Here is a 27,337-nt window from a genome sequence, read left to right on the forward strand (position 1 = left end):
TTGTTGTCCTTTTCAGCAGTACGTACCTATAGCTACGTCGTTCAGCACTCATGGCTGTGTAAATTATAAAATAAGAGAGCTAAAGCCAAACCGACAAGTTTGCTCAAAAGGGTGGTTGGTTGGGAGCTCTCAAAGAATATTCATTGGTTGGTACAGCCTTGTGTTTTAAGTAGGTTTCAGCCACATGTGTTCTAATTAAGTAGGTGGTCAAATTGAGGTTTAAGCTAGATGTCGAGCGAATCCCGTATTTTATTTAGAACACATATGCCTTATATGCGGGGTAAGACGGTAGCATCATCGACGGCTATCAACTTTTTGTTTCAACTTGTTCACGATCTTCAGGTACTTCTCACGGTGGACTGGCTTCTGGATGTACTTAATGCAGCGAATCAACTTGTCCGCGCACAAACCGGTGTCCAAGTCCGGTAGCGTATCCCAAGACTGTAAACGGTAAGAGACAACATCTCGAAGTTCCTTGACGGCCTTGTCGAGCTGATTCACCGAAAAAATGCCATCTTGCCACTGCTCTGCTTGAGCTATTATCTTTTCCAGTCGGTCCTGCATTTCTTCAACCACTTTCAGCGCCTTGGATGGTTGGGAATGAGTCTTCGCAGCTTGCCTCTTCTGGTCTTCCACCAATTTGGCACTTTTTCCTTTCTCGGTTCTAAGCTTCGGTACCCCAGTAGCTTCTCGGATATGTTGCGGAATGCTCATCTCGAGACTCTCCAGTTGCGCTCGAACTCTATTTGCAAGTACCAATAAAATAAAAATTAGTAAAAATAGTATCAGCTCGAGCCACTGTCCAGATCAACGTCGTACCGGTGAAAATATATCCTTAGCACCTCGTTCTTGGAACAAGAGTCCGTCAACGCAGCGATCAAGGAACTCACTTCCTCTGCGCGTTCAGGAGTCCACTTAAACTTTTTGAGCACTGTCACAGCAGTTTCAAGTGCGCGAGCTGTGACTTCAGCTGCAGGGTTATCAGTTGTGTGAGCGTCACGACTTGACTGGTGCGTGAGGATCAGCTTGAGGTCAAGCAACGTCTTCACCCACTTGCGACTAATCTCTGCATTAGTATTCGGGTTAGCTTTCCTTATCTTCGAAAGGCAGCTGAGAGCCTCGTGAGCGAGAGACAAATCCGCACTTTGCTTTTTGTCAGGAGCAGCAAGAGACCCGTTTTGTTTCTGTTTCTTGGGTTCATTCCCCAGCATTTCGTCGTCGTCTTCCTCGTCGTCTTCGCTGCTGGATGAAGACGACGAAGAATCGCTGGATGAAGATTCCGACTGCTCTTCCCGTTTCCTCTTCTCCTGCTTCAGCACTTTTTCCTTTACTTTTCCGCCGTCCACTTTCATTCCACTCACGACGCCCTGAAGTTTATCATTCAATTCTTTTTGCAATTGCAACGTGCTGTTCATCACTTCTAGGAGCGTCGCGCTGCGCCCACTGGGCCCTTTGCCTTGCTCCAGTTGATGCACGGCATCGCGTACTTCTTCCACTTTGGCAAAAGCTGCTGTGACGTCGTGTACGGATTTACCCACACCTGAGAGTATCTCTGACAGTACCACATTGGAGCTTCGGTGAAGCTCTGAGGAATCCACGAGCGACAGGATGCGCTCGTACAGCGCCAAGGTGTCCAGCGATGTCATGCTCGCCAATGAATACAGTACAAGTACCGGGATTAAAGTTTATCGAATTAGAGAGGATGTAGCCATTATGTTCTTTTAACAAGATCAAGATCTTACTTCGTACGAATACATCGACACCGTTTTTGTTTTACGTTGTAGGGACTGTCACCAAACTACAGACGGATTTCCTCAAAGTATACAGGTCAGAACTGCATCTTATTAATCCCACAAAACCAGTTATTTTGCCTTGATTAACAAGCTGCTGCAGAAGTTTCAGTAGAATGTGGAATCCTTACCACGAGCTGGATATGGAAGATCGCTCGCTGCAATTTAAATAGTTTTGCTCGAACTTGCCTGGAAGAAAGTGTCCATTTTAATGGACATGAAAGACGGATCCCTCATTTATAAAGCATATATCGTGTAGCATACAGTGAAAACTTTCGTGGGTGGTGGATGTTGTCTCCGTCGACTTTGGGGACCAGCTTACAGTCCAGATGAAGCTGATGTCAAATAAAGTATCGTCCACGTAAGCAAGACAAAAGTTGAAGACGTTAATAGACCGACTGCAGCGTATTGTTTTTACTCGTAGCTAGATGTAGCTACTTGCGCTTTCAAACGCACCATTTAGATGTCAAGAAAGGCAACTGTGTCCTTTGATAGTGGCCGAAGCGATATTCTTTTTCCGTCGCACTCGGCTGTTGTCGACGCTTCTAACTCTTGTAGCTATTTCAATACTGTCGTGGGTTTACTTTTGATATGAACACATAAAGTAGTTTTAATTTTGTAACAAAATATCATCAACTCGATCGGTGAACATACCCACGCAATTCAATATGATCGGTCTCCATGTTCTTCATATAAGTGACAGCTTCGGACACAAAGCGTTGAAATCTGTAGGTCAAGTAGCCATGAAGAGGAATCTCAGCCACCCAGAGCCGCGCAGGCTATACTGTACTACGAACATATTTTTATACTTGCACTCCAAGTCAACCCTCATCGCGATTTCGATCATGCTGAGTATTACAGCGATGCGCTGCGGTTTGTCATCGCACGGCAGCGTTTTCAAGTTTTCAACAAGCATCGGTACGTCCTCAGTAGACGTCCCATCAACTTGCCATCCTTCCCTTTTGTTATCATGCTCTCCAACGCGCGAAAACTTTCCTTCGGAAGCTTGCCTAGTTTACCTTTCGTACTGTTAATGCTTGTTAGCTCGAGAGTATTAAGAAGGTGACAATCCGAAACGTACTGTTGAAAACTATTAATCAATGACTTGTTCGTGGCGCGAGGGAACAATAAGAACTTGAGCCTCGTAGAAATATTCAACTGTCCATTTCAGTTTTCGTGAGATCACCACGACAGTCTCTAATGCTTGCACTGCCATTCCAGTAATGTCGTTGCCTCCCACGATTGTATTACTACAGGTTTGTTGCTGGAAAGTGTCCTTAATGCCAATAATGGCCTTCGATTAACTCGTTCTGATGTCGAAAGGAATCTGACGATTAGCGGTTTTCTTGGTTGACAGCGTATACAAACACTCCCAAGCAAGATCCATACAAGCGTCAGTCGTGTTGGGTTGCGTTGACGGAGCGAAACTCAGTTCCTCGTCCTTTCACTTCTTCTGTTTATTGATCGTCTCTATGTCTCGTTTACGTTTCTTCTGATACTCCTTTTTATCCTTAAGAGCCCCGATTGCTTCGTCCTCGATCAAATGGCATCGTTTGCTCACCACTTGCCAGTCCTACTTCTGCGCTAGTCTGCATTTACTCACCGAGGTCATTCCTACATCCACTGTCCATGGCCTCATTTAAGGTACGTTTCGTCTTTGTTGCTTATTACAACTATTCCATCAAGCTTTCACTGCGACGCAGTGCGTCCAGTCGATTAATTCATCGCAGTGCGCACTTCGTCCACCTTGCCAAACGCTGCAGTAATTTCAGGCACTGCTCGATGCAAGGCTGATATTTCGTCCTGCAAAACGATGTTACAACTGCGTTGACGCTCGGAAGGCTCGCGTCAGAAAGCGCGCATATAGCTCCATCATGAGACCCTCTAAAAATATTTTTTCTCACCAATTAAAAACTCAACTACTAATATTAAAAAAGGAAGGTACGGTGCCAGTTTCGTGCTACCGGTAGTAATTTTAGAGCGTGTTCGCTTTGTGCCCTAGGTAGAGATTGATGTAGAGAAACGAACTTATCTTTCTCGAGAAGCGTTCGCTACAGCTCAAGCTCCAGACATCATTTCAACCAATAGCTCACCACTTCTTTTCTTGTGGCACTCTGGCTTCGCAGACTCCAAGACGCCAAGACAGCTTTAGCGATGACCCCCCACACACAGCACACGCCGCTTTCCCCTTCGGTCGACTTACCACGCAGCATCGAGCCTCCTGGTGCGGTTACCACTCTGTGCGACGGCGAAGTGGGGGGAGGACTTGCTGCTGGGAGTGAAGGGCCAAATGCTGGGCAGGGTCCTCCTTCTACCTTTGCCTGGACGCCGAAGGCAACTGACGCGGTGCTACGCGTTCGCTTCGAGATGATGCGCGATCGTTTTCACCGCAACAAGAGCTCAAAGCAGCTGTCCATCGCGTGGGACCTTGTGGCAGCGGAGACTTCTCGGCTTGGCGGTCTCATTGTTGACGCGAAGCAGTGCAAGTCAAGGGTACTGTGAGTATTGATGTGTTGCTGACGAGATGCTAACTTGAGTGCAAATGTTTTGCTTATTATATGATCCAAGCTTAAATACATGCACAAGCAGTACACAGCGTATCGAGTCGCTGCAGAAGCAACGGGCAACACCACCGATAAACCGCTAAAAGAGCCGCCATGCTATGCCACAATGTGTGACGTGTGGAGAGATCATGATGGCATGGATTCGGATCCTTTCTTTTCTAGTGATGCTTCGAGCCATTACCTGTCGTCTGACAGATCCCAGCAGCAGCACAAGGGAAGTGATACCAGTGCTGAGTGTGATGATGGGGCTAAAACCCGGGACGAACAGCGAGGATCGCGCGGTTGGAAATCGCGTGGTAAACGCTCACGCGGCAGCGACGACGCAGCGGAGGGAATGATGTCTATCGGGGCTGGGCTGAACAACATTGCTGAAGCATTTAAAGCAGCACGAGTGCAGAGCACCGACAGCCAAAGCAATGGCGTTTTGAGCTCGTTAAAGGAGTTAACGAAGACTGTTCGAGCTCAGGCGCGTAGTAGCGAGGAAATGATGGGCTCTGTCCAAGAGCTGACGCGAACAGTGCATGCCCAAACGCTCGCATTGAACAATTTGGTGCAGCTGCTTGCTGCAAACACCAGCACCCGTCAGCCTGAGTAGCGAGTCTATTGCATGAAAAATGTAATAACAAGGAACTCAAGCAGATTGACCTTTCAGCTTTATAAATGCTCTATTATGGCCAAAGCAAATTAGCAATGGCATTTCGTTTCGCCACAGCGACGTCACGTTGGCGGCTCAAGCACGTAGTGTCGTCGAAAATTAACTCGTCGTCGTCTTCTTCCACGTAGCGAGGAATTGCAGCAGCATCTCGAAAGCTAATGATCAGATTGTGTAGCACAGTTGTGGCAACGATTACGTCGCTTGCATCACGAGGCGTGTCTTGGTTAAGCGTGCATTGCAAAATACCCTTCCAATGGCCAAATGTACTTTCGACTGCCATGCGCGTACTGGAGTGAAAATAATTGAACTTGTTCTGACGCTCTGTCAGCGCTCCACCTTCTTCTCTGTCGGAGTATGGAACCATTAAACCAGGCGACAACGCATAACCAGCATCGCTCACAAAATGCGTGCCTGCAGGGATAATGTTGAAAACATTTCGAGCGATGACGCTATGTTGCCAGCATTTGCGGTCGGACCACGACCCAGGGCGCACCTCCACACTCAAAAAATAATTGTCCATCGTCACGATTGCTTGAACATTCAGGGCAGGATAGCTCTTACGACAGTAGAAGCCGTCAAAATCATCCGGACGCTCAACCTCAACAAGCGATCCGTCAATAGCTCCAGCAACACCAGGATAGCCTTGGCGTAAAGCAAACTGGTCTTCGATAGTATTCCACCTTCTACGGTCACGCGGAAACGAAATCACTTGACACGCTACCAACTTCAACACGTGAATCACTTCATCTGTAATCTCCTTCACGTAGCTTCGCGACATCCCCATAGCGGCATCAACCTCACGATAACCACCAGAAGATCCTAGAAAGTATAGAGCTGCAGCGACCTTCTTCTCGTAGGAGTGCTGGCGTACCTTGGCGTTAGCAAACCGAATTCCATGCTCTTGTAGGAAACGGCCTAGCCGCAGAAACGTCTCCTTGGTACAACGCATGTTATCCTCAAACCAGCTTGCATACGCTGCTGATTGCAGCATCGTGTCAAAAGGCAAACTCGTCACGGTAAGAAACTGTGAAGGACTTCTTCGAGGAAATGGCGCTCTATCGCCCGCAATAAATGCCACGGCGTGTCCTACAGCGGCACATGCCACCAGCACAAGATCGTCCTCTTCCATGGACTCGCTGCCACTCCTCAGTCGTCTCCAGCCAAGTGTCTCCTTCTCCACCTCCGAGAGGTGGAGAAAAAGAGTACATAAAACGCCATTTGTCTCCTGTTGTGTCGTTGCCATCGATTCAATTTCATCCAATCAGATAAGAGATTAAAAAGGTTTGGTATGTCGTCTCCTTCTCCAGCTGCGAAGCGAACACGCTCTTAGCTAATCAGATCACAACAGTAGTACGGCACATGGCGCCTTTTCAAAAATATTATTAAATGAGACAACCCAAAACTAAATGATACTTATGAACCTAAGTACGAATCGAAAAGCGGGGCGTCTCCTCTTCTTTTGAGCCCTTATAAGCTGCAGAATGCCTAAAACTGGAGAAGTTGTGATCGCTCAAAAATATTATCTTCATTTATGGGCCCTCGAAATGACGATACATTTAGGAGTGTTGTGAGCTCAATATTTTTTCATTTTTAGAGATTTAAGTGTTATTTAAAAGCTCTTGTTAAAAGCAATTGAATAAGTGTAGTTTTACATTTTTTTCGCTTGAAGTTTACAATAAATTTCACTGTTTCGGTTAAGTGCGAAAATCAGATGGTCAGCTTTAAGCTCGATTATCTCGATAACTCTAAAACTCTAAATGGTTCGTAAGTATCATTTTGTTTGACGTTGTCTCAGAAATTTTCTGCTAAAGCTTTGAATTAACGGTTGAAACTTTGTGGAAACGTTGTGCTTTAATACAAAACAGCCGTTTGTCGTAGAAGCTGATAAATAGAGCTGTTTATACTCGCCTAAACCGCTATAAAGGCGCCTTTACTCCATTTCTGCCACGGTTCCACCGTACGGCCGTACGGTGCCACAGTGGTACTATTAATAGTGGCACACTGAACTGTACAGGACGTACAGCAATGAATGTACTTTGTTTAAAAAACGTAGGTATCGTGCGTTCTGTACTCAAAATTTCCATGCGCAGCTCTTTGACAGAGCCACACACAAAATAGCACTGGCTCATTTCTTTCTTACATTTATGAAACGCTACAAAGCAATCGACTGATGCTTAGTTCGGCGGTGTGAACATGGCCAACGGGCTGGTGGCGTTCTCCGGGCGTTGTTGGATCACGTCCCAATGCTCCTGGATGGCCGAGCCGTTCATGCGGAAGATGTCGACGACCACGCTCAGTTGCTGGCCAGCCGCAGGTGTGAAGTAGTAGTGGATCCAGCCCTGACCGAGGTCCTCATCAAAGCCACGAGTGATAACGTTAGCCGGGTACACGAGCCCGAACGACGAGAGGTCGCCGCTGAAGCCCTGAAGTACGGCAGCCTTGCCTGACAAGAAGTCGGGATTGTGTTGGATGTAGTCGTCGGCGAGGTGGTCCTTGAGGAACGGCAGTGGCGTGCCGGACAGGAGGAAACCATCGGCAAAACGATCGAAAATTGCCTTCTGCTGGGTTGGCGTGACCGAGCGCGGCGGGTGGTACGGCGCCGATGGAAGGTCTGTGTCATCTTGGTAAAAATCGACAGCCGTGGCGGTGGCGGCGAGAAGAGCTGGAATAGCTAGGAAAAGGTCTTGAGCATGGTGTACTACTGTTGTCGATGGTCGATTGTGAATTTGAGACTGATCAAATGTCAAGAATCACTACCGGCAAGCAGAAGTTTTTTATGGATAACCGAGCGTGATTTACGGTATTGGGTAAACAAACGTTTTAAGGATGACGGAATGCCATTTGCTACGTACAAACTACAGAGTCGGCTTACTACGGTATTCAGTAAAAATCGTCTTAAATATAATGTTGGACAGCTGATATATCAGATATAGCAATATATCATGCTACTCAGGTCGCCTTGGGGTACAGTACTGCACCCCGTTTTTGCGGGGGTGGACCATATAGGATTTAAAAATAAATCAGAGTTTAGCGTATTTTCAATAGTTTTTTTGGATTCAGGATCACCACATCCGGAAGTTTATCAAAGGTCCAAGGGCGCGAAAACGGGGGTGCAGTACTGTATTAATAAGGATAAAGAGCAAGTTTTCGCTAATACAGTCGTGCACCTCCAATTCGACACCGGTATCAGTCGATACCCTGCCAGATTTTATGATTACGCGAATCGGATGCGCAATTACCTTTGCCCATCACCACCCTAGCAATTAACCTCAACGGTTTTCCCCTCCTCGCGGAGGGATGACACGCCGCATCGATCTGATTTTAAATTTTGGATCGGACGTCTTCATCCAAACACACACTTTGATTTTTACCGCCAAAGACAATGGGACATCGCCCTTCCTTCTACATGTCCCACAAAAGCAGTCTTTGTGCGAGAAGCACAAGTCAGATCCTGCATGCTCTCACTCCGAACTTGCTCGTTGGGCAACGGAGCGCTTTAAGACCCCCCGAGCAGTAAAGCGCACTACCGTCCAGAGTATTCTTAAGCGGTCGGCGGACGTTGCCGCCTTGCCGGATACCTATCGCGACCGGAAGCGCTGTTGCGCGCCCGCGATTCGCGCGTCTGACGCCAAGATTATGCAGAAGATTGGCGTAAATGTTGTACTGAATTAACAAAGGAAATATCAGTGCACTGGATTTACGTTTGTTTTTTGCTTTACGTTGTGCACTTATGCCCTGGCACTATTGATATGGTCCGGCCTGTCGAATTGGAGGTGCACAACTGTAACGGGCGTTAGAGGGTATTTCACTATATCACTAAATGGAATACCGTAAAAGAGAGGATCATCTGTATCTAGATTTAGGTTATAAATACAAGTGTTCCAGATGGTCGCAGCAACGCGATGCTCCATGTCTAAATCACGTTAGTTATTTCAAATAACTGATTTGTCTACGCACTCATGGCTACATGTAGCAGTAGTACCAAATACGGTACGGAGCTTCCTACTGTAGGAAGCTCCTACAGTAGGAAGCTACAGGCCCTACAATCACATGTCTGGTGACTCGCTGCGCAACTTGCTTAGCTTTGTTCATTTTACCTTTCTGGCTGCGAGTAATCTCGTTCGATATGAGAGCGGAGCGTCTCAACGAAAATAGCATCAATCCTCCCAATAGTTTCTTAACCGCACCTAGGAAGGACAATCCCAATGTCAAAGTCAAGACCAACGAAGAGAGAGTCAAGAATCTTTTACTGCAAATGCTTGACGGTCTAACTTACAAATTGGTCTTGAAGACAAATTTGAATCCGGCAAGATTATTTAGAAAATTACCTGTCGTATAAGCTGGTCAGGATCTCTGCAACAGCGAAGAGCTCACTTAGTGACTCGACTATGTGTGGTGGAGACGCTGTTTTTAGCGATAACCAGCTACTTAAGTTGCTAAGGGAAACGAAATCGGACGAAGAGCTGATGAATGTGCTGCGATCGCTTCACACACAACCGAAAATGAAGAATTTTGAAGGGAGAATGGAAATGTTGCTTTTGGATACATGTACCACCGAGAATTTCACACTAAGAGCATCTCCACCGGTGTGTCGCTATATCTATAGACTCGTTGCCTTCCGATTGGCCGGAATGTTTTTAGCGATAGACACCGAGAGGCATCACTCACCAATCTGTCGCTATGTGGAGAAATCGTCTTCTGCGAGAAGCTCTTGACGACGAGGAAGAGGCGTACGTCTGCTCGCTACTTTTGACCCCTCGCGCACCGAAAAAGAGAAAACACGGCGGTTCACAGCCCGGCAAGGCTGCAAATGTCGACAGAGACTTCACTGCGGCTAATGAGATGCTTGTGCGGCGAAGTATCGCCGCACAAGCATCCTGGTACTATCGTACAGTATGACTGCAAGATTAGCGTCCAAAGGTTGTCCGCCCTCTGATCGGCCCCTGCGATTGGGTAGCGCACCACGCCGCGCACAGGGCGGCGTCTTCCTTGTCCGACCAAGCTTTTCCTCGAGGCATTGTTCGTTTGCAAGTGATCCAACCTCCTATAGATTTCAGTCGCTATGGCGTCCGAAATAGCGACCGAAACCCCCGGGTAGCTAAAAAATTGGCGATAGAGACGCCTGGTGAACCCCCAGTAGTTATCAATTTGAGCTCTTCAGTCGCTATATAGATATAGAGCCCCACGGGTGGAGATGCTCTAAGGAGTGAGGCGTGGCTGAAGTCTCGAAAACGTCCAGAGAAGGTTTTCAAGATTACACACTTATAAGATAAACCTCGAACGATAACCCCATGTTGATCCAGTGGATTAAATACGTTGAAACGCATAGTATTCTTATAATAAGAGCTTCTGTTTGCTTTCGTCTGGAAAGTCCTAACTTTCCTACAAACGCCAGCCATCCATCAAGTTGGCTTGGCACAACACACTCTCTCTTTTTTCTTACTCCAGAATTTGCAGGCTACAGGAAAGATGGTGAAGCTTTCTTGCGCAATCGTTGGAGAAAGGACCAAAATCTCTATCATCATTAAAGAGTGGAAGACGGTAGCTTCCCTGAAGAGGGAGATTAAGGGGGAGGAGCTCGCTTCTCTCAATGGTGAAGCTGACAAACTGCAGCTCTTCCTGATGAAGAACAAAGACGGAACTTGGCTGGACGGGGCCAGTGCGGCTGCTGTGGCACTCGACGACCGTGGACACCCTCAAGGATTCGAGAAAATGGGTCCTTTGCTATATATTAATAACGACAAGTACTTTAAACCGGGTTTCCAACCCCATGAGGGCGAGATTCACGTGTTGGTGAAGCTGCCAGCAGAGGCTTTCGCAGAGCCTCTTCCAACGACCACTGCCCTGAATGACCCGGATTCCTACGCTGAGGAGTGTTTGTCGATCCCAGAATGGGACGTTGGTGTTGTGCACAAGATTCCTCTGCTCTGGAAATTCATGAGCGGCTTGGGCGGTTGTACTAACAGTGGGGAAATCTTTTGGCGAATCGAAGAAAAGCAAGTCGTGTCGGTGCTGGTGAATGGCTGGTTTCGTGTGTCGTCTCCCTCTAACTTCAATATGTATGCAAACAAGAAGAGTATTGTGAGGGGCTCGCCAGGGACCGGCAAGTCGATATTGTTGTGTCTGTTGGCCTTTTTTCTCGTTTTTAAGCACAAGAAAAATGTGCTGGTGTACCGACGATTGACCTTATTTAAACAAGAGAACTGCCTGTTGTATCTGGGATACCAAGGTGACAAGATCGTTTATTTTTCAGTACTTTCGTGCAAAGTTTCGGAAGCCAAACGTATCTACCAAGTGCTACGGGGACAGCACGGTACTTCGAATATATGGCTGCTTTTGGATGGATTTCAGCACGGAATGATTCCAGAAGGCTATCAGACGTACAACATGTTAGCGACCTCGGAAAATGTGAGATTGAAAAATGGAGAGATTACTGAAGCGTACCTCTGCATGTTTCCGTGCTGGGAAAAAGCAAGACCTTTTCAAACTGGGAGAGCAAGTTTACCATTATGACGCCGGGGAGATGGAAGATCGCTATTACTATTCTGGTGGAAGCGTGCGCATGTTTACTCTCCCTACCATCGACTTTTTACAAACAAGGATTTGTTTTGCACTACGCAGCGTGACGGATGTCAATCACTTCGCAAACATGGACGACTTGTGCCACACATTTATCGACGATGTGACGAGTTGGACACACTTTACAGCATCAGGACATTGGCAAAACATGGTGGACTCGGAATATGCTGTGCGTATGCTGGCGTTGAGACTTCCCTTGGACGCACTCTTTCTCATTTATAACTGGGCACGAGCGACGGAGCTTGGATCCCTTGCTGGATGCGCTTTGGAGATATGTATCTTCCGTCTTGCGGCTGACAATCAATTGACGCTCAAAGTGTCCGAGTATAAACCAGATGAATCTCGACACTTTGATCTCCAACTGGTGTCTCCTCGAGTAGGTCGTGCTGTTCGTTGGGGAACTTCTGACAATTACAAAACCTATCTGGAAGAATGGCGAGGCAATGACGAGCTCACGTATTGGTTCCCTTCGTGCGCCAATTTCCCCAACATTGATAGCATTGTGAAGCTGAGGTCAACTGCGTCCGGCAAGGAGAAGGTGGCATATCTTCAAATCCCTGCCGCAAAACAGCATGACATCAGCAGAGCTAGCATCATGGAAATTAATAAGATTTTCCACGCGGACAACTCCGAACCACCGATCTTCATTGTGATTTGTCCGAATAAAAAATCGTGCAAAAAGTTTGCTTTGAACTCGAGACCAGAAGTTGCGTCGCTGAGTCAGATGCAAGTGTTTGTGGGCTACTCCGAGATAGCCGAATTATTCATACTTTAGCGACTGATGGCTACATACACATTTCACTCCTAAATGGGCACGAGAAGAGGACTTCAACTTGGATTTGTATTGGACGTAGCCGAAGACTTGGAGGAGTTATGATCAGGTGTTCTCTTGTCTGCAGTCTCGTGGTCGATCAAGGACTATGTAGGGCTCTCTAGCTTCGCTATGTGTCTTATGGCAGTGCTGAAGGTTTTCTTACTTCCTTCCAGACTCCAAACGAAAAATAAATTCGTTCCTGCATTTGCCTTTGACTCCCAGCTCCAGCTACTTAACTTGACATCTCTTCCTACCTTCGTGCCTACGCGTTATCAGCTCTCTTATCTCTAGGTAAGTATGGTAGAGAACCCCAAATCGGCTACAAGTAGGTTAAGTAGGGCGAGTGTTTCAAGCTGTAGTGCGACCCAAAGAGACTGCGTCATTGTAACTGGTTCACTTGGTTTCTTGTAGTCGTCTGGGAGTCGTTCTTCGACTAAAACCGCACGGGCGTGCTCTACCGATATGCTGGTTGACTGCTCTCCCATTACCAGAAGCATTACCACCGCCTCAGCGTACGCAGTCAGAGCTCGCTCGGTGGTGAATGTCTCCTTGAATTCTGGAGTATAGGCAGCACTGTCGGCCTCTCGCTCAAACCGATATCTAGCCAGTGTAGTTCTGGTTAGTTGACGGTCTTTATTACCGCGAGACAGCAGGTTGGTGGCCAGTGTGGCGCTCACGGATGACGGATCTTGTCCTTTCCACGAGTCATCGTGGACGAGGGAGGCGTCATGCTCGACGACATTGTGTTCCCCCAGATCTGCCAGCGAGAACTCGGCTGGTAATTTACTCACAAGGAACTCCGATAGCGAGCTGTCGAGGTTGTATACTTGGACAAGGGCTTATCGGACTAAAGCCGGGGTGATCTCTTTGCCATCACGGGGCAGGAATCCGTGATTTGCTAAGACGTTGAGTGCCGGGCACGGACTCCGATGATACTTGGCCGTGCTGTCCTTGAAGCCGGAGACTTCACCACCCCATGGTCGATAATACACGTGGTCGAAGATGAGGTCCACAGATTGGTGTACAACTGGCGAAGGCTTGTTCATAGCGATCAAAACGTTGAGCACCATAGCGATTGGAACGGATACCATGATAATGAAGGCAGGATTGACGAATCGTTTGGCCATTATGATGCAAATTCTGGTTTGAACTGAACGATTAGAATATATATTTGTGTTGGGTTGAATGACCTTCACTACGCAGTGAGATATGATAAGAGGTACATGTTACATAGCAACAAAGGTACCTTCTGGTGGTCCAGCGCTGGATATTCTCAATCCAGATCAGTTTGCTATGTACGGTATGTATACTCATCCCAGTCAAGCTCGAATTTGGAGCTCTGCAATAGCTAGAAGCACACTTGTGATGGTTATCGGTGTCTTGGATGGACGAAAGTCTGTAGGGATCCGTTCGTCCACCAAGAAAGATCGTGCGTGGTCCACCGAGATGGTCGCACTAGAGTAGTCACCCAAGCCTTGCAAGACAAAAGAAGCTTCACCGTTGGCCACGAAGCTGGCCAACGCACTCATACTAAACTCGGGGTTTGTCCGAGCACACTCGGTCTCTCGATGGCGACGGAAGCGAGCCACCGTGTTCTTAGTAAGTACCCGATTACTATGCCCCCCAATGTCTTCAGCACTTGATAACAGCTCGTCCACCAGAGTCTTGTTGACTTTAAACGGCTCCACCTGGAAGAACGAGTCATCATGAACTAACGACGCATCATGATCAATGAAATTGGGGTCTCCAAGGTCGGCGAGTGTAAATTTTGACGGTAGAGCGAGAAAGATGACGTCGAGTAGTTTCTTGTCGAAGTTGTAGACTTTCACGATGCCGTCACCTAGAACAGTAGGGGTCAGGCTCTTCCCGTCTCGTGGGATGTGGCCGTGGTTCGCCAGGGTATTGAGGGCTGGACATGGACTGCGGAAGTAGGTGGACGAATTGTTGCCTGGGAGTCCATAGACCTGGTCATCATGAGGGCGAAAGTATTCGTGCTGTCCTGTAGTTAGAGATGGCTGAGCTGTTGGTTGAGAAGAATTGTCGCTTAAGAACAACGAGTTGAGAGCCACTGCAAGCACCCCGCACGTCAATGCAACTGACAACGTCTTCATCGTCTTGAGGTGTTGACCCGATTGGAAATTCCACAATGACAGACACCAAACACGATGAAAAAGCTTGGTAATGGGCCTTATGAGAGTGTTGAATACTACTGTAGTAGACACTAATACCACCCTCCTTTTCAACGAAGTAGTACTGTATTCGACAGAATTAATGGAAACGAGGACATCGAACAAGTTTTAGCCAGCTCGTTGGACTTTGACGATCAGCGGGCCCTTGATCTGAAGTACAGAAGCCACGTCGTATGTGTAACTCTTGGGGTTTTCCTTGGTCGTGAAGTGGTATTTGCTCAGCATATAAGCCGTCACGGTCTTCATCTCGAGCATAGCAAAACGCATACCCAAGCACGTACGCGGGCCAGCGTGGAAAGATACGAACTGGAAGGCCGACACAGGGCGGATGGTGAGCTCGCCCGTCCACGGGTCCTGCATGAGCCATCGTTCCGGCTTGAACTTGGCCGCGTCTCGGCCCCACACGCTCTTCATACGGCCTAACGCATAGGACGGGATGTAGACGCGTGTACCTTTCTTGACAAAAGTTCCATCCACGAGCGTCGCGTCACGATTCGCTTCCTTTGCGTTCAGTGGCACGACTGGGTTAAGTCTTAAGTTTTCACGTAGTACGGCGTCTAGATACACGAGGCCTTCTACGTCATCCATGGTGGGTACGTAGCTGGGGTCACTGAATAGTCGAGGTAGTTTGTCACGTAGTTCCTGACGCAATTTAGTCCCCACTTTTGGGTTACGGTTAAGCATGACTATGAGCCAGGATAAGGACCACGCCGTGGTGTCCATACCGGCCAGGAGCACCACGACAGCGATGTCTCGTAAGAAGTTCGCGTCCAGTTGTGTGTCATCCGCTTCGGCCGACGTCTTCTGCTCATCGTGGGCGTCCAGGAAGAGCGATACCACGTCCTTCGTGGTACGTGGAGGGCGTGGCGGCCATTCGTTGGCCGCTGCGTCCGGATTAAACTTGCGCTCCATGTTTCTATTGATCATAGTGAACACCATCTTGTCCAAGACGGCCACTTCTTCGGCCAGCTCTTTTTCGCTCCCGAACTTTAGTGCACGCTTTAATTTCCAAAGCCAATCTGGAGAATGGAATCTCATTTCTAAATTGTGGACGATCTTGCCCATGGCCTCCATGAACTCTGTGTGTTCTCCGCCTTGCAGTGAATTGGCCTGCAGGCCAAACGAGATGTCGGTGAATACATCGAATGCGAAGCGGTGCATCACGTCTGCAAAGTCGATAGGGACCCCAGTCCGGGCTGATTCGTTGAGTGAACGGCCAAGGACCAGAGTGTAGTCGTGCACGCACTGAGAGATGGTCTCGCGGAAGGCTCGCATAGTGAAGAGCCGGCTGAGCATCTTGCGTTGGGTCACCCACTTGGCCCCATCCACAGCCACGATACCACCGCCGGCCACGTCACGGAAGATGTCGTTCATGCGATGGCCCTTGTCGAACACCTCGAACTGCGTCTTGAGCACGTCCTCGAAACATTCGACGCTGCTTACGACCACAAGCGGCGGAGATCCTAGCACCTGAAGACGCCACGTGCGGCCACCGAAGGCCTTGCATTGCTCGGCGATCCAGTCGTGTAGTCGTGGTAGCTCCAGACTCATGAGGTCTAGTGTATTACCTAGCACAGGAAGCGTTGAGGCCGGGGCCGGAAGTCGGCGGATAACGCGTTGACGTTCATCAGGAACGAGCAGATAGATGAGCACAGCGGCCGCTGCGGCCGTTGGCAGGACCACCCACAGAGACGACGACTTGCCCATTAGGACTCCTACCAGGTACAATTGACAAGTGAGAGGATGCCAGCGTCCAATTGCGTCTCTTTGTGTCGAAGTGACGACCCAATCAGGGAAAAGTGATGTTATCACTTCAACTTGATGTTTGTTACACAAAGTATCCATTTTTTTTGTGGGTGCAGGGCATTTCTTTCTAACATCAGCCATGATAGCACGGTGGCTGCTAAGCTTATTATTGATCATGCTGTCCCGCTCATGCTGCGTCCAGAACGTGAGAGCTGCACGAGCTTCAAGTGCTGCATCCGACCACCACTACTTCCGTCCATCGGGAGCCGACGTTTCCGGCTTTCCTCCTCCAAATTCCGCAATAAATCATCGCAGTCCGTGTCCAGCTCTAAATTCCCTAGCAAACCATGGATATCTGCCCCGTGACGGCAAGAATCTGACCCCACAGCTGATACGCGATGCCGTTATGGACGTCTTCAATGTGGATGAGGGACTGGCTGAGCGCCTCACACGTCCGCTGCCGTCTGAATTGACACTCGCGGACTTGAGTGTCCACGGGTTCATCGAGCACGACGCGTCGCTGGTACACGACGACACCTACTTAAAGCGAGACCCAGCGCAGATAAACGGCACGCTGGCTGAGAAGCTGCTTGCTAAAAGTAAGGATGGCAAGCTGGATAAACACTCTATGGCGACGGTGAGAAAAGAGAGGGAGGCGCAATGCAAGCAGGAGAACCCCGAGTACGCCTTCCCCTTGAAAGCACAAGCGACGGCGTACGGAGAGTCTGCTTTGCTGCTGATTGGAATGGGAGACTACGAATCGAAATCCATTTCCATGGACCATGCCAAGTCGTTTTTAGTGGACGAGAAGATCCCGGACAATTTCCAACGCAGTGATAAGCCAATTAGTACTGCGGCAGCGCTTTACCTGGCGGCGCAGATTAAGTTGATCGCGTCGTTGGGATGGGGTGCTGCGGTGGAGTAAAAAATAAATACCGGTATGCATATAAAACCAGTAACGCAACATAACGTTACACATGCCGATGTTTTTCATTTTTTTGTGTTTTATGCGATAGAAATGAAAAGGATCGATTTCTAAGTGGATATTGCAAAAAAGTGTTGTTGAGTTTTCAGCCTCAGATTTCTTGGGTGATGGCCATGACGTTGTCGCTCGTACTGCGTCGCGTGCCCCGCGCTGCCCGCTTCGTGCGCAGCCTCTCCACCGCCGCCAGCTCATCTTCTGATGCTGCATCCAGCAACAACTCAGACTCGACCACGACACATTTCGGTTTTCAGCAGGTGCCCGAAGAAGACAAAGAACGCATGGTGGCGTCTGTGTTCCATAATGTGGCTGAGCAGTACGAATCCCATACTTGATACCTTCCGTTTGACCCTTGAAATTGATAAGGTGCTGCTATATGCTTCCAGATACGACGTCATGAACGACTTTATGAGCGGCGGCATGCATCGCATCTGGAAGGACTCGTTTGTGGACACTCTTCACCCTGTGGGTCCATTAAAGTGCCTGGATGTGGCAGGAGGAACTGGTGACATCGCCTTCCGTATCGCTGAGCAATTATCGAAGTCTTCTCGAGGCACTGAAGGCTCCGAGATCACCGTGTGTGATATCAACTCGTCCATGCTGCAAGTGGGTGAGGAACGTGCAGTTAAAGTGCTTCCTGATGTTGATCCTTCGCTCTTCCGCTGGGTGGAGGGCAACGCTGAGCATTTGGACTTTGAGGACAACTCTTTTGACGTCTACACCATCGTGTTTGGTATCCGTAACGTAACTCATGTGGACCGCGCTATCAAGGAAGCTTACCGTGTACTCAAGCCTGGAGGCCGCTTCATGTGCATGGAGTTCAGTCAAGTGCCCAACCCATTGATCCGCCAATTCTACGACGCTGTAAGTTTTTATAAAATGTGAAGATCTGAAATGGAGATGCTACATCTTATTTTTTACTGTAGTACTCGTTCAACGTGATCCCGCTGTTGGGCGAGAAGGTGGCGAACGACCGTCCGTCGTACCAGTATTTGGTCGAGAGTATCCGTCAGTTCCCGCCCCAGGAGAAGTTTAAATCCATGATCGAAGACGCCGAATTCAAGCGCGTGACCTACACCAACTTCACGTTCGGAGTGACTGCCATGCACTCGGGCTTCAAGTTCTAAGCCTTTTTTTTTTAGGACCCTCACAACTAATGCAACTCGACATAGAGAAGGATAAAAATTCGATCTGATCCAGTAACTTGGTCATCTATGTCACTTTCATCTTGGCCGTAAGAATTGCACGGTTGTGGCGCGAGTATGAATTCTGAGGGTCTAGTGTCAATATCTGGGAGTAATCTGCGATGGCTTCTTCGATATGTTGCATCTTCGCTAACGAATAGGCTCGATTACTGAGCGTTCTTGTGTTTTGTGGGTCAATAGTCAGCGCGGTGGTGTAGTCGGCGACAGCTTCTTGAAAGCGTCGAAGCTTACGCAATGCGTACCCTCTGTTATTATACGCAGCGACATTGCGAGGCTCCAGAGCAAGAGCCGAGCTGTAATCTTGCACAGCTTCTTCAAAGCGCCCCATGTTTCGAAGACAATAGCCGCGGTTATGATAAAAGACAGCACTGCGAGGATCCAACGTCAAAGCCAGCGCAAAATCCTGCAAAGCTTCTTGGTGCCGTCCAAGTTGATCATAACACAGTCCGCGACTGTTGTAGCTCGATACTGAGCGAGGTTGTAGAGCTATCGCACGATCAAAGTCGGCGATGGCTCGCGTGGTATCTCTCATTTTATCATACGTACTTCCTCGATTGTGATAAGCGTTGGCGTTCTCCGGTTCAACTCGCAAGGCGGCGGTATAGTCCTGCGCAGCCTCTTGGTAACGTCCAAGTTTATCGTACGAGTACGCTCGATTGTACAGTGACTTAAAGTGGTTCGGATTGAACTCGATCGCCCGTGAATAGTCCGCTATAGCCAACTCAAAGTTGCCTTGTTTCCGATGACAAAAGCCGCGGTTATGGTAGAAATCCGCGTTTGTAGGGAGCAGTTCAATAGCTCGAGTGAAATCTGTCAGTGCACCTTGGTAGTCTCCACTACGATCGAGAGAGATGCCTCTGTTGTAGAGAGCAAAGGCGTTGTGTGGATCCATCTTCAGAGCTTGCGTGTAGTCCTCGACAGCAGCGTCAAAGCGCCGTATTTTGTCGTACACGAAGCCGCGATTGAAGAACGCTTTGAAGTGCTGAGGGTTTAGTTGAATCGCACGTGAATACTCATCCGCTGCAGCCTGGAACTTGCCTTCTTGACGGTATTGAAAGCCTCTCGCATGGTGGACTTCTGCTTGGTCAAGCGCAGAGAAGTTGTTGGTCCCTGACTCGGTATTTCTCCGCTCATCTGTAGCTGGCGGACGTGGGATTGCTGTCCGTGTTGGTGGCGCGGAGACTACACAAAGCTTCAGCAAGCTCTGCTCTAGGGCATTTTCTTCCTGACGTTTACTCTCTGCGTTGTTGTCAGCTTCTACTATCGGCGCCTTCTTCATTCGTTGAGACAAAACCAGCGTGTTGCTGACGCTTTCGTCTTGTTTCTGTCGCTGTAGCTGCTGGCGAGTCAAATTTGCAGAGCGATGGAGTTCCTGTTGCTGTTTCTGTTGCAGTTTGAGCTTTTTATCTTTCAGTAAAGCGCAGTTGTAGTCGTCGATAGCTCGTACAAAATCCCCTTGCGAGTTGTAGCACGACGCACGGGCATACGCAGCGTTGACGTGCTCTGGATTGATCTGTAATGTCCGTGAAAAGTCCCGTATCGCTAGCTGCACTTTGCCCAGTCTTGAATACGCCAACCCACGCGTGTACAGCGCTGCAGCATTCGAGCTGTCGAGTGCCACAACTTCAGTAAGATCTTGAATAGTTTGGTCGTAGTTGGCCTGCTTGAAGAGTGCTTGGCCACGTGCCAGCAACACCTTGACGTCTTTCGGTTCGCGCACGAGATGGCTGGTGGACGAGTCAATCACATGCTGGAGATCTGTAGATTGTTGATAGTAATACGTCCGATTGGGATGACTCTGAGCTGCCTTCTCCGTGTCCAGAAAGTCCTTGCGCTTCAACAACACCGGCCTGTCCCCCAGCGTCTCCACGTCCACTTCCAGCTTGGTCGACATGACGGAAATAAATAACCTGCGTCCGGCCACCAAGAAACGTTTCAGCCCCCTGTTCTGGATAAATAACCGGGTGAGAATCTGAGCAACCCCTCGTATTTTACCTCTTTTTCTTCTCTACTCTAGTCTTCTTCTTCAGCATCGTCTTCGTCGCTTGAATACTGGCCGTGCACTTCATAGTACGTGGTGTCAGGGAGCTCTAATAAATAGCCAAGATCATGCGTCGATAGGATAGATCCATCCCCATCTTCCTCGCTGTCCTCCTCAACAGCAAGAATATGTGCAGCCGCATCCTCACTCTCCTCGCCTTCGTCGTCCTCTGAGCTGTCCACCTGTTCGGATTCAGACGTCTCTTCTTCACTTTCCTCCGTCTCATCCTCCATTTCTTCACCGTCACTCGAGCTTTCATCGTCGTACTCGTCGTCATCCAGTGTATCGGACTCGTCCTCTCCATCCTCAGCATCGGAATCGTCTTCAGCAGGTCGCTTACGCCCGACATCATAGAGACGACAGATAGAGTCGTCGTCTTCGACGTCTCCAGCTTCCAAATAGCGCCCTTCCACCACAGAAAGCAGCGTGCTCTTCGTGTTTAAGCTCAAATCAAACACTGGACGCCCCAGATCGATCGTCGTGATGTCTCGGTAGTCGCGTGCGTCCAATACGCGGAACCACGACTTCAATTTGGTTTTCCTACGCTCCAGAAAGTCACCCTGATAATAAAAACACACACAAGCGTCAGGTTCACTCTTTTAAGTAATAACTTCGCAGATAAATTACTTACCCCTGCATACGGATAATATGCGAACAGCACACTACCCGACGGATTAAACTTGATGCTGCACTTGTCCAACGCTGGTACCATACGCAACAAGCGATAGGTACGAAGATCCCACACTGCCGAGTTCACAATCACCTCGTTCCCGTTTGGATGGAAGAAGCCACAGCCGAAATTCGACAGCTTATCGAACTTATACAACGCACGAGTGGGGATCCGAGCATCCCACAACATGCCATCGGTAAGAATCGTCCCGTCACACGGAGAGAAGCAGCAGTTCGTTTCGGCGCCGTAATCGTTCGATCTCTTTGCGTCTTTCAAGTCACACGAGACGTCTCCAGTCGCAATGTCGAGAACCACAGCCCCCTTGACAGTAAAGCCCAGTCCTTCGTCTTCTCGACCATCCAGCGCGACAATTCGGTCGCCGTAGTGATTAAACTGAGGACGAAGACCACCTTGGAACCGCCAGCGCTCCACCAACGCACTTGTATCGTTCGCATCCCAGAGTGCGATCTCGTTCACTGCAAGTTCGGACAGCGCCACAGCTCCAGTCAATATCAATCGACTTTGAAGACCCATGGACGTAGCTTCGTTCGTTTCTAAGTTGACAATGGCACTTGACGGCGAGTGACACGTCCATTCCTCCACAACTTCGTCAGATTCAATGCTGAATTGACGCAATTCTCCGTCGTGGTTGCCAATCAGCATATCTTGTTGGTTTGAACCGAAGAATCGAGCGACACTCACGCCTCCCCATGCGAAAGACCCGACGTGTGCGCCTACTGTGCGATACGGACGATAGCGACTGAAGACATAGCGATCGATCCCTGCATCAGCATAGTACGAGGAGAACGCAGAAGACCCGACACGATAACCTGTTCGACTGCGACGTAGTAGACGCGAACAGATGCTCAAGTTTGACAACGTGGCTGGGGGGTCTGGACAGCGATGCCGTGAGCCTTTACCCAGCAGTTTAAACGGCGGTACAGTGGTCACTGGGTTGGCGCATTGACGGTGTTGTTCTCGCAAGAAATGCGTGATGATCTCGTCCAATTTACTGGATGGGGACACGGAGGTCGCTTCGCTGTTCGCGCTCCATCGCGCGTTGATCGGAAGCTTCTGGAGAGCATTTGGACACGTAGTCTCCGTCACAACTCGAGGAGAAGTCACGGACTGGGTGGGGGTTGGATCCTGGAAGAAATGACGTCTGCGAAAGGCTTGACGCATCTGCTTCCTTGATTGGCGATGCGAGGCCGGTGTAGCCATTATCACACGAGAGCCTTCTGCAACTTGGATCTTCCCTAGTTCTGGCACGATGGAGCCAAGAGAAGACACGCGCTGCAGCTTCTTGGGACGCGGAGTCTCCTCTCCACTTAGATAGCCGCTTTCTCGTCGACTCAGGACACTAGACGGGACTTCTTGGTCGACTACGGTCTGTTTCCTATGCGGCGTTGACACCTTCTGGTCAGCATTAAACTGCGTCTCATTCCCACGACAAGACGGTGTCTCTGAGCTCTCCTTACAGCTCTCAACGTTGATCTTCGCGTCGTCCACGAGAGCAGCAGCTGCGTGATGTAACCCTTTCGTAACCAAATGATCGTGAATCAGTCGCAGCAGCTCGTTCTCGTCGTACGAGATCTTGGTATTCGCAACGATACTAGCCTTCTCAATCTTCCTCACTGTAGGGTCTGTAGCCTCGTTAATCACCACATTAGAAGCTCGATGTGTCACGTGTGAGATCAAATCCAACGCAGACTCTCGGAAACGTACGTGGATGTCTGCGTTCTCCTCCAGCACAGGGTCACTACGGATCATATCAGACAATAGCTGTCCGACTTGCATTTTCTCAAGGATCTGGGAGATATGACGGTCACGAGAAAGCCCTAGTAAGGCTCGTGTTGATAACAGACGAATAGCGTCGGCATTCTGAACCGAGCGCTTGTAACGCAGCAGATAGACGCACACTTTGATCGCATTGCGTTCACGTGCGAGCTTCCGTACAGGTCTCAACGTCTTGTCGTCTTTGGCCTTCGAACAGCAGTTTGAACAGTTGTCCGGGTCTGCTGTCTCTGTCTGGTCATCCTTCTTGGTCCTCATGCTTCTAGCTGTTAAGGTGTACTGTCGAATGTCCTTTAAAGGATGTTGCCAGCAATCTTCGTGGTGAGGAGGCGAGACACAGTTGCAAAACACACGCAGCGCGTCTCGTACCAGCTCCGAGTCTCTAGCATTGCTACTCATAGCAATCTCCAGTAAGATAGTCATACCGATCTTCTTCGACGCGCCGTTCTCCTCCACAGACACTTCAGTCGAGCACACTTCGTTCGCTAGAGATGGCACCACCAACGTCAACACTCGCAACGAATCCAAACAAAACTGCGCGCGTTCTGCAGTCCATATCCGGATCGTCGAGTTAGCGTCCGGGTCTGTGTTCTGCATCACGGAACACATTAAAGCCACGACCTCGAGAAGCACAAGAACGCCGCGTAAATGGTTCAACTTGGCCGCAGGAGGCCACATGGCTCCACCTGGGGCACTTGCAGCCGACCACGAGTTGTTGGAGTTGCCGCTACTAGCACTGAAGCGATATTTCTCGTAGAATACCATGTTTTGTTCGTGCGTTTTGTCGTCCAGATCGATAGCTTTAGACCACGTGATCTTCGGAACACGAGCTGGAATCCGTGACGCCACGGTCGCTGTCGTTAGCACCGGTGCCGTGTTGGACTGGCGATTGGACGGGTGATTCAGCTGAGCCAATTTCCTCCGAAGGCGATGCGTTACCAGCGCCATGTGCATGCGCACATATTGACGCAAGCACAGACACGCATCTTGCGCTAGTTGTCTTTGTGCTGCTGACTTTGGGTGATTGCCAACGCGAATAATGTTCAGGATAGTGTACAAGCCGTTGTGCTTCTCGAAGTAGTCGAGAATGACCTTGAAACTCAGAGTCAAGCTGAAAAACACCACAGCATTCTGTCGAGCACGGTCGTTGGGACTGGAAAGCAGTTTAAACGCAGCGGAGAGCATATTGTCTGGGTTTAGTACAACCAGCCGTTCGATAACTGCAGACGAAGACGCAAACCCGTGCAGACACATGGATAAACTACGATCCAGTAGTCCCACTTGACCTGCTGCTTGTTGCGACTTGAAGACAGTGAAGAGCAGATCCACACCTCCCGCTTCGACTAGTGAGAGGGAGAACTTCTTATGAGCTAGGAAATGCGACGTTAGTGTCATTGTGTGCGAGATCACAGCCGGGTTCTTGCTGTGTAGAAACGTGATAATAGTCCCGATGATATCTTCTTTCAACGCTGGAGCGAAGATCTCCAAGTATTCCCCCATGGATCCAAGACAGTCCAGTGTATACAACAGCTCCAGCATCACTAAGCGCTTGAAATCCTCTTCGTGATGCTCTGGACTAGGCATCACGAGTCCGTCTTCGCCGAAACTCCCCATTCCGTCCTCTTCATTGGTCGAAAGTGGAAGAGATTGCTGGATTGGGATCGTAGCAGTCGGTTCTTCTTCTTCAACTTCCATTGTCGCCAGTGTATCGGTATTCTCGCTATGCTCAGCCCCGTGACTAGGCGCTCGACTGATACTGTCCGAGTGTTTACGCTTCAATGATCGCTGTGGTGTAGTCGCTTTGGTTGTTGCACCGCCTCCAGTGTTTACGGTCTTTTTATGACGAGAACTAGCAAGACGAAGATGGTCCTGAATATACTTGACGGCTTGCTGTCTCTCCTTTTCCAGTTTTGACGCAAACATTCGTGCTCGCTTCAGCAACTTAACAGGTGTGTCGTTGTTCACAACTGTGTCCGCAACTGAGCGGTCCCGTAACCCCACGGAGAGTAGCCCTGTCCCATAACAGCGCAGACCTGGGTCGGTGTCAGTAGCGAACCCGCACACACGCTCCAGCATCTCGTCGTCGCCGTCTAGCACACGCACAATCGCTCTGCTGTTCACTGGCACCGTGGCTAACAGTAGGCGGCATGTTGCCGCCTTGACGCGGTTTACGCTGAGATCCGATAGTTTCCCCTCCAGCTGCAGCAACATAACAGGCGAGTAAGTTGAAGTTCCCCCATCTCCCTTAAATAGGCAACTTCAACTTTTGCTTACCATCGGGTAGAAGTCTTCGTTCTGTTCCAGCACTTGCAGAAGATTACCAATCAAGTGGCCTAGCAGTAAAACCCAAAAGACCCACATAAGAGATTCGATCACGTACATCGACTACAGCATTCATTCTTACCATCGCGACGGTAGGGGGACGACCGCTCCTTGCGGAAATTAGTTTCCACTTCCTCGAGTGTCTCTGCAATCCTATAAAACCCGATTACGTCATCAGTAATCGCTCATTCCGCAATCGCTGTGGGTTGAATTCCGCACGCACATATTGAGCTTCGTGATGACCTCGTCGTCCGAGAGCGCGGGCACGTCTGGGTCTGTCTGTGTGAGCTCCTGCGACAAATGAAACACACGAGCCTCCAGCGGATGCATTAGATCCTCGGTGCTCACATCCACCGACTCTCGGTGCGAACGTGGCGACAGCGACGGTGACTCCATTCTCAATACTCAGATCCTTCCTTCCCTTCCTGCAAAACGTCAAGTGAACAGAAGGTTACGAAAAGGTTATGCGTCTGATTCTGATTCGCCTTCCAAAATGGGTACTTGTACATTTTTTCTAAATCAATCAAATTGCTGTGAATTTGGGTCCATTCGTTGACTAGCATGGCGTCGACGGACAACTCAGCGTTGTATGAGCGCATCCTGTCGCTCGTGGATCCCACAGAGCTTTACCGAAGCTCTAACCTTCTCCTGCAAGAAGAATGCTCTTCTCTGGCAAAATCCATGAGCGACATCTTTGCAAGCTTTACCAAAGTAGAGGAAGTACGAGACGCTGTGAGCCAACTGGAGCAGGGTAAAGCGTCCACTGGGCGCAGCGAGACGCTCCTTGAAGCGATGAACAGCACATTGCAATTGCAACAGAAGCTGAACGAGAAGTTGCAGAAGGTGGTGAGTGGAATGAACGCCGAAGACTTGAAAGTCAAAGAAAAGGAGACACATTTGGAGAAGAGAACGAGACACGAGACGGATGATAACGATAATGATTCTTCAAGTGACTCGTCCTCGTCCAGTAGTAGCAATGATGAGGACGATGAAGAAGAGATAGATCAACGCAAGAAGCGGAAGCTACCGGAAAAGCCGACGCTGAGCGGCAAGAAGGACAGCGCAGATCTGTCTCTTGCTCATAAGGCTCTGGACACAATCTCGAAGATCAAAGTAGTCAACAGGAGAATTGACTTGGAGATAAGTAGCCAGTGGACGAAGGCACTGTTCGACCTCAAGCTCATTCTTGATCACCAATCAATAGGCAAGACGCTCGTACAACTGATAAACCGGCTGCTGAGGTTACAGCTCGTGCGCTTGGCAGAGCTGTGGTGGTCTTCAGAGAGATTCGGTGGACACACAAGCAAGCGATGGAAGTGCAGTCACTGATCACTGCATTGTCCGGAGCTTGCTCCAAGAACGAAGTGCTGGGGTCTTACTTCCACCGGTACGACATTTCCATTTTTGGTCGGTAATCTGGAACGTATCTGATTCTTGTTTTACGTTTCTTCGAAGTAGAGCTCGAGCTGAGTTGGAGAGTCTCAAGATGACTATTTCTCAAAGTGTTAGCGTGGCTTCTCAAAACGAGACGTCCGACAGTCCCAAAGTGGAAGATCAGCTTCAGACATTCGAACAACTCGTTAAAAAGGCTCAGACTCGACAGGAACGTGGAAATGTGGTACATATTGTCCAAGCGCTTGATGTGATGCGGCACGTGATGGCCGAGGATACGACCTGCGCTTATCGAGACAAGGTGCGCAAATCTGTTGAAATTGTGAGGCGCTGGATCTGCGAACGTCCAATTTGTGATGAATTGGATAAGGGATATGTACGCTATGCGAGCAGTATTACTGTGTATAGCAAGAACCTTCAAGATCACAGCAACCAGGTTGGATGGCAGAGGTATGCACAATATTTTTGTTGCATTTTGGATATTAGACTACAGCTAACGTTACCACTTGCAGCCTTGCTGATACTCTACTTAAATCTGTTTCTGAGAAGAAAAAGGAGCAGCGTGACAGGATGGCGGATTTTCTTTGAATCGGC

At 49.1% G+C, this 27,337-nt stretch overlaps 9 protein-coding genes and 1 pseudogene across 9 annotated transcripts; 4 read left to right on the plus strand and 6 right to left on the minus strand.

The window, feature by feature from the left end:
• Positions 1-294: 294 nt before the first annotated feature.
• PITG_07695 (uncharacterized protein) lies at positions 295-1,666 on the minus strand (the record flags this gene model as incomplete). Its single annotated transcript, XM_002904589.1, has 2 exons — positions 295-742; positions 820-1,666. 2 exons carry the CDS (start codon positions 1,644-1,646, stop codon positions 295-297), a joined length of 1,275 nt encoding a protein of 424 aa, XP_002904635.1.
• An 8,812-nt stretch (positions 1,667-10,478) lies between these two features.
• Positions 10,479-11,880, plus strand: PITG_07696 (annotated as a pseudogene; the record flags this gene model as incomplete).
• Positions 11,881-12,689: 809 nt separating this feature from the next.
• PITG_07697 (uncharacterized protein) lies at positions 12,690-13,529 on the minus strand (the record flags this gene model as incomplete). Its single annotated transcript, XM_002904590.1, has 2 exons — positions 12,690-13,199; positions 13,251-13,529. The coding sequence occupies 2 exons, from the start codon at positions 13,527-13,529 to the stop codon at positions 12,690-12,692; spliced, it is 789 nt and encodes a 262-aa protein (XP_002904636.1).
• Positions 13,530-13,668: 139 nt separating this feature from the next.
• PITG_07698 (uncharacterized protein) lies at positions 13,669-14,535 on the minus strand (the record flags this gene model as incomplete). The annotated part of the gene is made up of 1 exon (XM_002904591.1): positions 13,669-14,535. One exon carries the CDS (start codon positions 14,511-14,513, stop codon positions 13,722-13,724), a length of 792 nt encoding a protein of 263 aa, XP_002904637.1.
• Positions 14,536-14,699: 164 nt separating this feature from the next.
• PITG_07699 (cytochrome P450, putative) lies at positions 14,700-16,298 on the minus strand (the record flags this gene model as incomplete). The annotated part of the gene is made up of 1 exon (XM_002904592.1): positions 14,700-16,298. One exon carries the CDS (start codon positions 16,296-16,298, stop codon positions 14,700-14,702), a length of 1,599 nt encoding a protein of 532 aa, XP_002904638.1.
• Positions 16,299-16,481: 183 nt separating this feature from the next.
• PITG_07700 (uncharacterized protein) lies at positions 16,482-17,307 on the plus strand (the record flags this gene model as incomplete). Its single annotated transcript, XM_002904593.1, has 1 exon — positions 16,482-17,307. The coding sequence occupies one exon, from the start codon at positions 16,513-16,515 to the stop codon at positions 17,260-17,262; it is 750 nt and encodes a 249-aa protein (XP_002904639.1).
• A 128-nt stretch (positions 17,308-17,435) lies between these two features.
• On the plus strand, positions 17,436-18,446 carry PITG_07701 (ubiquinone/menaquinone biosynthesis methyltransferase ubiE; the record flags this gene model as incomplete). The annotated part of the gene is made up of 3 exons (XM_002904594.1): positions 17,436-17,635; positions 17,706-18,183; positions 18,246-18,446. 3 exons carry the CDS (start codon positions 17,436-17,438, stop codon positions 18,444-18,446), a joined length of 879 nt encoding a protein of 292 aa, XP_002904640.1.
• An 85-nt stretch (positions 18,447-18,531) lies between these two features.
• Positions 18,532-20,418, minus strand: PITG_07702 (UDP-N-acetylglucosamine-peptide N-acetylglucosaminyltransferase, putative; the record flags this gene model as incomplete). Its single annotated transcript, XM_002904595.1, has 2 exons — positions 18,532-19,638; positions 19,786-20,418. The coding sequence occupies 2 exons, from the start codon at positions 20,416-20,418 to the stop codon at positions 18,532-18,534; spliced, it is 1,740 nt and encodes a 579-aa protein (XP_002904641.1).
• Positions 20,419-20,537: 119 nt separating this feature from the next.
• On the minus strand, positions 20,538-25,747 carry PITG_07703 (uncharacterized protein; the record flags this gene model as incomplete). Its single annotated transcript, XM_002904596.1, has 8 exons — positions 20,538-20,712; positions 20,833-21,125; positions 21,197-22,407; positions 22,465-22,648; positions 22,724-25,228; positions 25,304-25,362; positions 25,434-25,504; positions 25,575-25,747. The coding sequence occupies 8 exons, from the start codon at positions 25,745-25,747 to the stop codon at positions 20,538-20,540; spliced, it is 4,671 nt and encodes a 1,556-aa protein (XP_002904642.1).
• A 285-nt stretch (positions 25,748-26,032) lies between these two features.
• On the plus strand, positions 26,033-26,680 carry PITG_07704 (uncharacterized protein; the record flags this gene model as incomplete). Its single annotated transcript, XM_002904597.1, has 1 exon — positions 26,033-26,680. The coding sequence occupies one exon, from the start codon at positions 26,033-26,035 to the stop codon at positions 26,678-26,680; it is 648 nt and encodes a 215-aa protein (XP_002904643.1).
• Between the last annotated feature and the right edge of the window lie 657 nt (positions 26,681-27,337).

This window comes from Phytophthora infestans, genomic scaffold (genome assembly GCF_000142945.1).
Source record: "Phytophthora infestans T30-4 supercont1.11 genomic scaffold, whole genome shotgun sequence".
Taxonomy (NCBI): Eukaryota; Oomycota; class Peronosporomycetes; order Peronosporales; family Peronosporaceae; genus Phytophthora; species Phytophthora infestans.